The 12,575-nt window shown below is 39.5% G+C and overlaps 1 protein-coding gene across 3 annotated transcripts in view; it reads right to left on the reverse strand.

Moving 5' to 3' along the window:
• The window catches only part of rnf130 (ring finger protein 130), a 153,570-nt gene that overhangs the window by 39,773 nt on the left and 101,222 nt on the right, over positions 1–12,575 (reverse strand). For all 3 annotated transcript variants that reach the window (XM_063053075.1, XM_063053074.1, XM_063053076.1), the window contains exons 3-4: positions 12,341–12,412; positions 4,867–4,949 (exon numbers count right to left, since the gene is read on the reverse strand). In XM_063053075.1, coding sequence (XP_062909145.1) covers positions 4,867–4,949; positions 12,341–12,412 — 155 coding nt within the window. The remainder of the gene's footprint in view (positions 1–4,866; positions 4,950–12,340; positions 12,413–12,575) is intronic.

Raw genomic sequence — 12,575 nt, forward strand, 5'->3', positions numbered from 1 at the left:
CTGATACTTATTATCTATCTACCCATCCTTTGTATTTGCACAGTTTGTCATCTTTGCAAATTGGTTGTTTGTCCGTCCTGTTGGGTGTGGTCTTTCATTTATTCTGTGGCGTTTCTTGGATTTACTGTGTATGCCCACAAGAAAATGAATCTCAGGGTAGAACTTAAATAATAATGTACTTTGAACTTTGTTTACCTGCACTGCATTTTCTGTCGGTGTTACACTTTATTCTGCATTGCTATGATTTTATCTTGCAATACCTCAATGCAGTGTGTACTGATCTGATCTGTATGAACAATATGAAAGACAAGCTTTTCACTGTATCTCAGTACACATGACAATAATAAACCAATTCCAACCTAAGACGTAGGAAGCTGAAATTATAAAAGCAGAGTCAAAAGTCAAAGTAAATTTATTATCAGAGTATGTATATGTCACCATATACAACTCTGAGATTAATTTTTTCCAGGTTTTTACAGGAAAATAAAGAAATACAATAGAATTTAAGAAAAACTATACATAAACAAAGACAGACAAGCAACCAATGCAAAATTGTGCAAATAAAATAACACTGAGAGCATGAGTTGTAGAGAATTTGAATGAATTGTGGAATCAGTTCAGAGTTGAGGTGAGTGAAGTTATCCACACGGTTTCAGGAGTCTGCTGGTTGTGGGGAACTAGAGGAATGGAATTAAGAAAGTACTTACATTTTCAAGGTATTAGGGCTTAAAGGGGCCATGGAATGTCCTTGAGATGCAGGATTAAGGAAAGTCCAAAAGTATCTTATACGTAAAGTCGAGATGGTAGGGCAGGAAAGGAATGGAGGGTTATGGGCTGAGCGCAGGTCGATGGGACTAGCTGAGAGTAAGAGTTCGGCACGGACTAGAAGGGCCGAGATGGCCTGTTTCCATGCTGTAATTGTTAAATGGTATGTAGAGAGAAGGTAAGATTCTTGAGTAGTAATTCAAGGAACACCACTGGACACACTCCTGAGTGCAAGAAATTCAAAGGCAAAGGAAGGGGTTAAGCTTGGAGCCTGTGGCAGTGAATGGGCACTTTACATTGGTTTTCACCAAAGGGGATACAGATACGTAACAAAATGTGGATAAATAAGACCATAATACATAGGAGCACAATTAGGACATTTGGCCTATCGAGTCTGCTCCAGTATTCCATCATGGTCAATTTATTACCCCCCTCAGGTTCAATCTCTTGCCTTCTCCCTGTAACCATTGGTGCCCTGATTAATCAGGAACCAATCAACTCAGCATTAAATACACCCAATGACCTGGCCTCCGCAGCCACCTGTGGCAATGAATTCCACAGATTCACCACTCTCTGGCTAAACAAATTCCTCTTCATCTGATTTGAGGCTATGGTCTCTGGTCCTAGACTCCCTGACGAAAGGAAACATTCTCTCCACATCCAATATCCAAGCTTTTCAAAATTCGATATAATTATGCACATTTTATTTCATATCTGTATTTAACTTCTAATTTTATTTTAAAATTATTATTCTTTATAATTATTGAACGTTGTATTTTGTTGCATGTCAGGCCCTGACCAACACACCACAGCAAACTCCTAGTACATGTAAATATATATGGTGAATAAAGTTGATCCCTGATCCTGATTTGTGCTACTCTAATTGATGGTTCATTAACTGATACAATCATTTCACTGGATATAATTGACAGTTCATACCCCACTCTGAAACTGGCACAATCATTTCACTCTCACCAAAGTTAAACTCATTTGCTTCTAATTGCCTTATTCATTCTCCTTTTCTTTTTAAAGAATACATCACCTCCAGTATTCCAAAGTTCTATTCAGGGAAGATTGAAAAATTGTAATTGGAGCTTATGCCATTTGCTCCTTTTTTTTTCCAGCAAGCTGGAATCTCCTTGTATGTTGGTATGTGTGAGAGAGTGAGAGTGAGAGTGAGAGAGAGAGAGAGAGAGAGTGTGAGAGAGAGTGAGAGAGAGAGAGAGAGAAGCAACAAGTGAAAGAGAGAGAGGGAGTGAGAGGGAGCAAGAGTGAGAGAAAGAAGGACAATGAATATTTTTCTCACATGCCTTACAATGACTCTTTTTTGACTTTTTGCATATATTACATTATTGATATTTCAGACATAGGAATTCTGCAGGTCAGGCAGCATCTAGGGAAATGAATAAACAGTCGATGTTTTGGGCCAAGACACTTCATCAGATTGGCCGGCTGGTGGCGCAATGGCATCAGCACCGGACTCCGGAGGCTCCCGAGTTCGAATCCAAGTTGGGCCACCCCCTGAGCACGCTTTCCATCTGTGCCGGGTTGAGCATCGAGCTAGCCACTCGGCCTCATTAAAAAAATGGGTCAAGTCAGGAATGTTCATATTGTGGCCCGGTTAATCCGAAAGGAGACCAATCCTGACACCGTGCGCCAGACAAGAATGGCTGACTGTCTGGTGCGACACGCAAAAAAAACTTCATCAGATAAGTCCTGATGAAGAGTTTCAGCCCAAAACATTGACTATCTCTTCCTCTCCATAGATGCTGCTTGACCTGCTGAGTTCTTCTAGCATTTTGTGTGTGCTGCTCTGGATTTCCAGCATCTGCAGAACCTCTTAAGCTTAAGATCTTCGAAAAAGTGTCCAAAAAGCAGATAAAACTGTAAACAACTTTTCAGTTCCAACTGAAAGGTCTGTGTAACTTGATAGTGGAGAGGGATGTATTCTAAATGAGATCACTTCCATCAATAAAACATAAATGTATCTGAATGTGTAATACAATAAGATTTTGATAAAAGGTCATAATGCTGATAGAATTACTAAAACACAAAATGGATGCACATAAACATATTCATTCCCTGGAGGGAGAATGCAACTTAGTATTGATTTTTTTAAACGTTTATTTCTAAAATTAAATTTCAGGAATTTGCTTATTTTTAATAAGGGCAATTAAAAACAGTAAACCAGGATAAATAGTGAAAAAAAATATTGCAGATTTGATGAATTCTCTTCAGCCTTCCACACAAGTGCAAATGTTTTGTATCTTCATGCACCAATCTCCAGGCAATCTATACATTTTGTCTTCACCAGTCCGGCCTCTTTCACCTTAATGATACAATCCATAACTATTCTGCTTTGGCCTCAGTTTCATCATCTCCATCATCCAAAATTCCAACACAACCACACTTCTCAGGGCTTCTAACTACAGTTATACTTTGATATTTCTATTGCATTGGGACACTTTTCACAAAGCTGTTTAAAGATTTATCTGGATCTACCTGGATTAGAGAGCATATGCTGTAATGTTCTATGTTTTAAAACATACACATACACTGTAGCAGGAATGTCACAAAATTATTAATGTACTAGTTATTATTCAAATTTCCAGCATAGTGTCTATATAAAGTATTTAACCCCTTGGAAGTTTTCATGTTTTACGTTTACAACATTGAATCAAGTGGATTTAATTTGGCTTTTTTGACACTGATCAATAGAAAAGACTCTTTCATGTCAAAGTGATCTAACTTAATTACAAATATAAAGCACAAAATAATTGATTGCCTAAGTACTCACTCCTATAATATGACACAACAAATAATCACTGGTGCAGCCAATTGCTTTTAAAAGTCACATAATTAGTTAACTGGAGATCACAGTCAAGGTGTTTCAGTTGATTGTAGTAAAAATACACCTGTATCTGGAAGGTTCAACTGCTGGTGGGTCAGTATCCTGGCAAAACTACACCATGAAGACAAAAGAACACTCCAAGCAACTTCACAAAAAAGGTTACTGAAAAACGCAAGTCAGAAGATGGATCTAAGAAAATTTCCAAGTCACTGAATATCCCTTGGAGTATAGTTAAGTTAATCATCAAGAAATGGAAATAATATGGCGCAGCTGTGCATCTGCCTAGAGCCGGCAGTCCTCAAAAACTGAGTGTCTGTACAGGCAGGGACTAGCAAGGGAGGCTACCAAGTGACCCATAACCACTCTGGAGGTGTTCCAAGCTTCAATGGCTGAGATACAGACTGCACAGATTATTCATGTGAAATCTTGGCGAGAGTTTGCCAGAAGGCATGTGGGAGACTCTGAAGTCAGCTGGAAGAAAGAAGGGTACAACTTTTTGACCATCAGACTAAATGCTATGTTTGGCTTAAGCCAAACTCCGCACATCATCAAAAACACACCATCCCTACCGTGAAGCATGGTGGTGGCTGCATCATGCTGTGGAAGACTTGTGAAGGTAGAGGGTAAAATGAATGCAGCAAAATACAGAGAAATCCTGGAGGAAAACCTGATGCAGTCTGCAAGGGAACTGCGACTTGGGAGAAGATTTGTTCTCTAGCAGGATGATGACCCCAGGCATAAAGCCGAAGCTACACAGGAATATCTTAAAAACAACAAAGTTAATGTCCTGGAGTGGCCAAGTCAGAGTCCAGACCTCAATGCAATTGAGAACTTGTAGCTGGACTTGAAAAGGGCTGTTCATTCATGATCCCCATGCAATCTGACAGAGCTTGAGCAGTTTTGTTAAGAAAAATGGGGAAACATTGCAGTGTCCAGATGTGCAAAGCTGATAGAGACCTATCCATACAGACTTGAGGTTGTAATTGCTGCCAAAGGTACATCTACTAAATACTGACTTGAAGGGGATGAGTAATTATGCAATCACTTGCTTTGTGTTTAAAAATTGTAATAAATTTAGACCAATTTGTAGAAATTTGTTTTCACTTTGACACTAAAGATTCTTTTCTGTTGATCAGTGTCAAAAAAGCCAAATTAAGTCAATGTTGTAAAACAATAAAACATGAAAACTTCCAAAGGGGGTGAATACTTTTTATAGGCACTATATATTAAAGTAAGGTAAAGAGGCTTACTTGCATGGCAGAATTCTGACCACATCGTTAGATTTGTATCCCTCGATACAGACTGCACAGTGATCGAATTCTGGATCTGTTTCCTGAAAAATGCAGTAAGATATAATTCAGTTAACACATATATTTAGAAAGGAGGATTCTAACAAAATTGTCCTTGCAATAATTTTCATCTACATAATGATACATCAGAATAAAACATTAAAATTCCTGCCAGAACCCCTGTCAGTAAGTCCAGCTTGCACATTTATCGGTGCGAGTAACGATAATTATAAATTAATAGTTTGTGTTTTATTGTCATTGTTTAAATGATACATCATACAGCACGGGAAAAGGCCCTTTGGTCCATCTTTTCCATGCTGGCTCTGATGCCTAATCCCATTTGCCCTCATTGTGTGCCATCAGTGCAGAGATGAGTAAAGCTCATGGAGCAGCAAGCTGAACCAGCCCATCCCTCTCCTCCGGTCTTGACACCCTGACCTTTCCAATCTGGCCGAATGCTTAAATCGTCTAAACCTCGGGTTGTTCCTTGCTCTTGGTACCAGGCCCTGTGACTTCAATAAACTCTTGGGTCTAGGCCCTGCTGCCTCAATTTTGGCCTGTGCCTGAACTTTCCAATTAAATCAATCAAATCTTGGGTCTTTCCTTGCTCTCAGGCCGGAGCTCTATTTCAGCTCTGCCTCATCGAATTACCTCCAAGTCTGCTGCAGCAATGGCCAAACATTGGCTCATTTCCCACACTCTGGCCTGGACTCTGCTACCTAGATTCAGCCCATACATGCATCACTGCAACTGTGCTGCACCTTCGAGACTTCAGTTCAAACCACAAAAATGCCAGTGCCCCATATGTTACCACTTATAGGGCACAATGGACTTGCATCTCAAAGTCCCTCTGTACATTAATGCTCCTAAATTCCCTGCCATTTACAGTACATGCTTCAGCAGAATTTGACTTCTCAATTGATTGTGGACTTTAATAAGAACATTCACCACCCAGGATATGCCCTCTTCTCATTACTACCATCAGGGAAGAGGTACAGGAGCCTGAAGACATACACTCCACATTCAGGAGCAGCTCCTTCCCCTCCGCCATCAGATTTCTGCATGGTCCATAGCTCGCTATTTCACTCTCCTTTTGTACTATTTATGTTTTTGTAATTTATTGTAAATTTTGTGTATTGCACTGTACTACAACAGCAAAACAACAAATTTCACTGATGATAAACCTGATTCCTACAAAGTGTAGTGGATATGGCCCAGTCCATCAGTGGTAAAGCTTCCCACAACTGAGCAGGATTGATCATCACATCCCCCCACCATCCAGGTCATGTTCTCTTCCTGATGTTGTGATCAGGAAGACGATACAGGGGCCTCAGGATCCACACCTTCAGGTTCAAGAACAGTTATTACCCCTCAACTATCCGGCCCTTGAACCAAAGAGGATAACTTCACTCACCCCAATATGAAATTTTCCCACTACCTACAGACCCACTTTCAAGGACTCTTTATCTTATTTTCTTGAAATTGATTGCTTATTTATTTCTACTATTTCTGCTTTTTTCTTCTGTATTTGCACAATTTGTTGTGTCTTGCACATTGGTTGTTTGTCTGTCCTGTTGGGTGTGGTCTTTTATTTATTATTATTATTTCTTTCTTTTTGTATTTGCAGTTGGTTGTCTTGCACACTGACTGAATGTCCAACCTGCTGTGGTCTTTCATTGATTCTATTATAGTTATTATTCTATTATGAATTTGTGTATGCCCACCACAAGAAAATGAATCTTGGGGTCATAAGTGATGACATGTATGTACTTTGATAATAAATTTGCTTTGAACTTTGGACTTTGAAACATCGGCTGTTTTTTTCTTCCATATGAAGAGAGCCACTGAAGAAAGATTAACTTTATTTGTCACATGTACATCAAAATATTGCAACAGCCAGTAAAAATGACAAACGAGAAAATCTGCAGATGCTGGAAATCTGAGCAACACACACAAAATGCTGGAGGAACTCAGCAGGCCAGGCAACATCTGTGGGAAAATGTACAGACGATGTTTTGGGCTGAAACCCTTCCTAAAATGTTGACTGTACTTTTTTCCATAGATGCTTGGTGCAGCCTGCAAGTGTCGCCACACTTCTGGTGTCAACACAGCATGCCCATGATTTACCAACCCTAACCTGTACATCTTCCAGGTGGGAGGAGACTCGAGCACCTAGAGGAACCCCATATGGTCATGGGGAAGAATGTACAAACTCTTTAAAGATAGTGGTGGGAATTGAACCCCGATCGCTGGAACTGTACCATGTCACAATGTCACAGTGAATGTAGAAAGGAGAATTAACATGAGAGTCAACTGAAAGCTCAGGGATGCCTTTGTGAAGAGGTTACCCAATCTGAATTTGATTTGTAGAGGAGACCATACAGTGAGAAGTGAACTGAGACTAAGTTGCCTTGGTGGATGGAGGCAGATGGTTGTAGTGGAATGGTGCTGATCAGACTGGAAGTTTGTAACAAGTGTTGTACCCCAAGGAACACTTCTCTCACCTCTGTTGTTTGTAGTGCATGTCTTGGATGAGAATGTAGGTGGTTTGATGAGTAAGTTTGCTGTGATGAAGACTGGTGGAGACGTAGATAGCGAGGAAGGTTATGCAGGACAGATAGTTGGATGGAGCAGTAGCAGATGGAATTTAATCCGGACAAGAGTGAGGTAATGCACAATCAGGATTAAAGTTCAAAGTAAACTTATTATCAAAGTACATAAATGTCACCATATATAATCCCGAGATTCAGTTCCTTGCAGCCACGCTAAGTAAATCCAAGAAACATAATACAATTAGCATCAGCTTATAACCTGTAGCATCAGAGGTCCCAAAACACGAGACCAATGTTATACTAAGATGAGGAATGCTACCGTTCCATGTCCGCATTTCAGTAAATTGGGCACGGTTTACTTCAATCAAGCCTGGTTGAAGTCCCCGACTATGATTTGCAATGCGTCAAAATGGACTTGTTTATTGTTTTGGGCTGGAACCCTACATCTTTTCAAATCATCAACAGTTCCAATAAAGACGAAAAAGAAGACTTTTTCCTCTTTCCACTGCTACCAGAAATTTATAGCTATTTTGTTGTGAGATAGCTCAAGGGCTTGAAAAACAAACCAGGAGAACATGTGAATATAAAGGAAAATTGTAATTGGTTGTTCATCTTGCACTGATTTATATGAGATTCATTACCAGTCTATAATTTCACAGGACAAATGAATCACTCTCATTCAAAGGATTCACTCACTCACCATACATAAATTATAAACATTTTGTAAGCTGTAATGGTAACTATTGATAGAGCACTTTTCATATAGATAATGCAATTCAAAGTGTTTTACAATGGGATACAGTGCAAACGTGAAAATAAAAAGATGAAAAACAAGAATAAATAGGTTTTGAGCTAGTGTTTAAAGTCTGTATCCCTTATAGTTTTAGATACTGAATTCCACAGTTTTGGAGCATAGTTCAAAAAAGCTGACCTGACCATCTTTTGAGGGAGATTTAAGAAACAAGCGGAAGAAGACCTAAGAGCTCAAGTAGGATTATAAAACGAAAACACTTCTGTAATGTACTCCGGTCCCAGACCATAAGGAGCTTTAAAATCAAATAAGAGAACTTCTAAAAGGTAAAGGAACCCAATGCAGGGTAGCTAGTGTGGGACTGGTATGTTCCCTCATCCTGGTTTTGGTTAAAAGACTAGCAGTGGTGTTCTGAATAAGTTGAAATTTGTAAATACTGTTTTGGAAGGCCAGTAAAAAGTACATTGTAGTAACCTAGTCTGTTGGATATAAAGGTGTGAATTAGTCTTTCAGAATCATTATGTGACAGAAACAAATGTACTTTTGCAATATCTCCTAAGTGTAGAAATGCTGCTGTGGTCACTTTCTAGCATTTAACCACAGTTCCAAGTCTGTCTAACGTCTAACATTATAAACAACAAAATGTTGTGAAGTGCAATGATGTTTGCAGACAGATGAAGAATACCACAAATTATGTTAGCCTTAACTTGTGTTGCAGCATAAACACAAGCAGAAAGCCATGGGTTATGCACTACTCAAGAAAGGAGCACAGAATACAGGTGACACAACACACTGTATAATTTTGCAGATGAAATGTGAAACTAGGCTCTGTCATGGAAGCCAAGTCATTGGGTATATTTATAGTGGAGGTTGATGGGTTCTTGATTAGTCGGGACATTAAAGGTTATGGGGAGAAGGCAGGAGAATGGGGTTGAGAGAGATAATAAACCACCTGTGATGGAATGGTAGAATAGACTTGATAGTCTGAGTGGCCTAATTCTGCTCATCTGTCTAATGGTCTCTAAGTCAGCAATAATAAACCTGATTATGGAAACCAGAGAAGCAGGAGGGTGGAGCAGCGAGGGAGAGGATGAGGAAGGGGGTCAAAGGGAGGAGACAGACCAGGACCAGATGATGGGCTGAATAGTCCAATTCTGCTCCAATGTCTTTATGGTCTGACCTCGCAGAGGGGTGTAAGAGTTTGAATAACACTATTTGTAGTAGAGTTAGTACCTACAGTACCATTTTCTTCTACTCAGTCAATGCCTGAAATATATTATTTGGAGATTTACTACTGCTTAAGTGGTCTAGCTCTGCAAACTGCCTGCCACGTTTTCTCCATTAAAACACTTCAGAAGTACTTTATTGCTTCAAAGTAAATGTATATTAAAGTACATATGTCACCACATACAACCATAAGATTCATTTTCTTACAGGCATTCACAGTAGAATATAAAATGCAGTAGAATTAATGAAAAGCTACATACAAACATGGACTGATAAGCAACTAATGTGCAAAAGAAAATAAACTCTGCAAATATAAAAATAAACAAATAATAAATGAATAAAATAAGACTGTGAACATAAGTTGTAGAGTCCTAGACAGTCAGTCCAAAGGTTATGTTCAATGATCTGTTCAAAGTTGAGGTGGGTGAAATTATCCCTTCTGGTCCAGAAGCTTGATGGTTAAGGGGTAATAACTGCTCCTGAACTTGGTGGTGTAAGTCCTGAGGCTCCTGTACCTCCTGTCTGATGGCAGAAGCGAGATAAGAGGATGGCCTGGGTGATGGGGCTCCACGATGACAGATGGATAAGATCTACAGTGAGATACAAAGGCCAGAAAGGTGGTTCTGCAATGCTTTGTGGAGAGCAAAGGGGATGATGAAGCACAGGAGGTGTCATGGTCATCCTCTGAAACCAAAGAAACTCCATTTTTGATGACTACTCCTACTAGACCCAGACTTCTGAGGTCGAGAGAGTGGAAATGCCCCAGTGCAACAGCTTCTCTACTTTAAAAACTTGCCCGCACAGGATTCCTGTCATTGTCAGACGTGGCAGAACACCACCATTCTGCATTACCAAAGTGTGGTGTGTTTTCCCAGGGACAGACTGAGCTGGCAATTACTCACATTTACACGCAGCTTCATCACATCTCATTAAAGTTACAAAGCATTGACAAAATTGATTCTTCTGAAGTGCAATGAGTTATGAGGCAAACAGCAATGAGGGAATTTCAATAGTGCTGGTTTGGGAAAGTTAGCCATTAGTTATATAAATCTCCCTTCTCTGTGCGATAGGGTTGCTAACATCCAACCAAACTAACATCTGGAGTCCTGATTTAAGACCACATCTGGTAATGCAGTACTTCTTAAGTACTGCAATGCAGATCGTAGCACTTTTTAAACTAACAAAATGTGACTATAAATGAGGCTGTTCTGGAATGTTTCTTATTAGTAGTGGAAGTGCCTATTCTGTGGATACTAAGACTTCTATGCTAAGTTTAAACTTGTAACACTGACGTAAGTTTCAAACTCCTGGGATTGCACCTCTGGCACACCTCTCATGATCCCAGAAAATATCTGACACAATCAGGAAAGCTCACCAACGCCTAGAGCTGGACTACTTGCATCTACACTTGTGTAATTCAACAGCTGCACAGTAGAGAGCATTCTGACAAGCTGCATCACTGCTTGGTATGGAAACTGCACTGCAGTGGATAGGAAGGCTCTATAATGGGTAGTTGAAACTGCGCAATGCATTACTGGCACCAGCCTACCCACCATCAAGAACATGTAGTTATATAGCATCCACGTCAGGATCACCAGACTCAAAAACAGTTACGTTCCCCAAGCAGTAAGGCTGATCAACACCTTCACCCACAACCCCCACCCCCCCAACACTCCCACCCACCACTACTTTATCATTTCCTGTCAGAGTCACTCCTGTGCCTAGCATTACTTTATGGATATACAATCTATGTGTATAAGTTATCTTATCCTATTTTTTCATTATTATTGTGTTCTTTATCTTATTGTGTGTGTTCTTTATTGTGCTGCATTGGATCCGGAGTAACAATTAATCTGTTCTTCTCTACACATGTATACAGGAAATTACATTAAACAATCTGGACTCTTGAAAGAGCAGCTGAAGTGCACTTTAACAATGCCTGACTGTTTCCAGTAGAACAAACACCATCTGGACAAAACAATATTATTTTTTCCTTTGCAGTGCCAAGAAACAAAAGGTCTGCACAATTATGACAGTTTAAAGTATTCACAATTCAGTTTTACTTAATGGGGTTGTTCATAGAGGTGTGTTGTAAGTCCCCAACACAGAACATTACAGCACAGTGCAGGCTCTTTGGTCTATCATGTTTTAAAGAATCTTAGACAAGACAATAAGATAAGGCATAGGAGCAGAATTAGTCCATTCAGCCCATCAAGTCTTATTTATTATCCCTCTCAATCCCAATCTCCTGACTTCTCCCTGTAGCCTTTGACACCCTGTCTAATCACAAAACTATCAGGTCTACTTTAAATATACCCAATGACTTGGTCTCCACAACCATCTGTGGTAATTCATTCCAAAGATTCACTGCACTCTGGCTAATGGAATTGCTCTTAATCTCTGTTCTGAATGGACATCCCTCTACTCTAAGCGTGTGGTTACTGGTCCTAGACTCTCCCACTATAGGAAACATCCTCTCTACATCCACTCTATCTGGATCCTTCAATATTCAATAGGTTTCAATGAAACCCCCCTTCATGCTTCTAAACACCAAAGCTATCAAATGCTCCTCATACTTTAACTCTTTCATTCTCCAAGTGGCTCATGTATGAAGGAAAAATGGAGGGTTATGTAGGAGGGAAGGGTATGATTGATATTGGAGTAGGTTAAAAAGTTGACACAACATCATGGGCTGAAGGACCTGTACTGTGTTGTAAAGTTGTACATTAAATGCTTCTTCCCAAATTCTATCTTATGCAATCATTGGCATTTGGTTTCCTCTTGCATGAACCAGAATTGCAGATATATCCGTACATAACAAACCCAAGTACCAAGCCTTGGCTTACTTCAACAGAACTAATAAACACAATTTAGCCATGGATGTGGAGTATCAATTATCACTTACCTTATCTCCCCTTTTAACTGTCCTTGTGGTTAACTTCTTGATGGCTTTGTTGGCAATATCTCCCAAATGACGCTAGATTTGTGAAAGAAAGAAAATTAACATCAATACCAAGTTTAATTTGAAAATAAAACTGCAAGGCTAAAAAAAAACAAACTGATTTTTGATAATTATGTCTGATTTGACCTTAAAAGAAAATGATTAATTTAATCATTCAATTGGGGCAGCAGAATCAATA

Source organism: Mobula hypostoma, chromosome 7 (assembly GCF_963921235.1).
Source record: "Mobula hypostoma chromosome 7, sMobHyp1.1, whole genome shotgun sequence".
Taxonomy (NCBI): Eukaryota; Metazoa; Chordata; class Chondrichthyes; order Myliobatiformes; family Myliobatidae; genus Mobula; species Mobula hypostoma.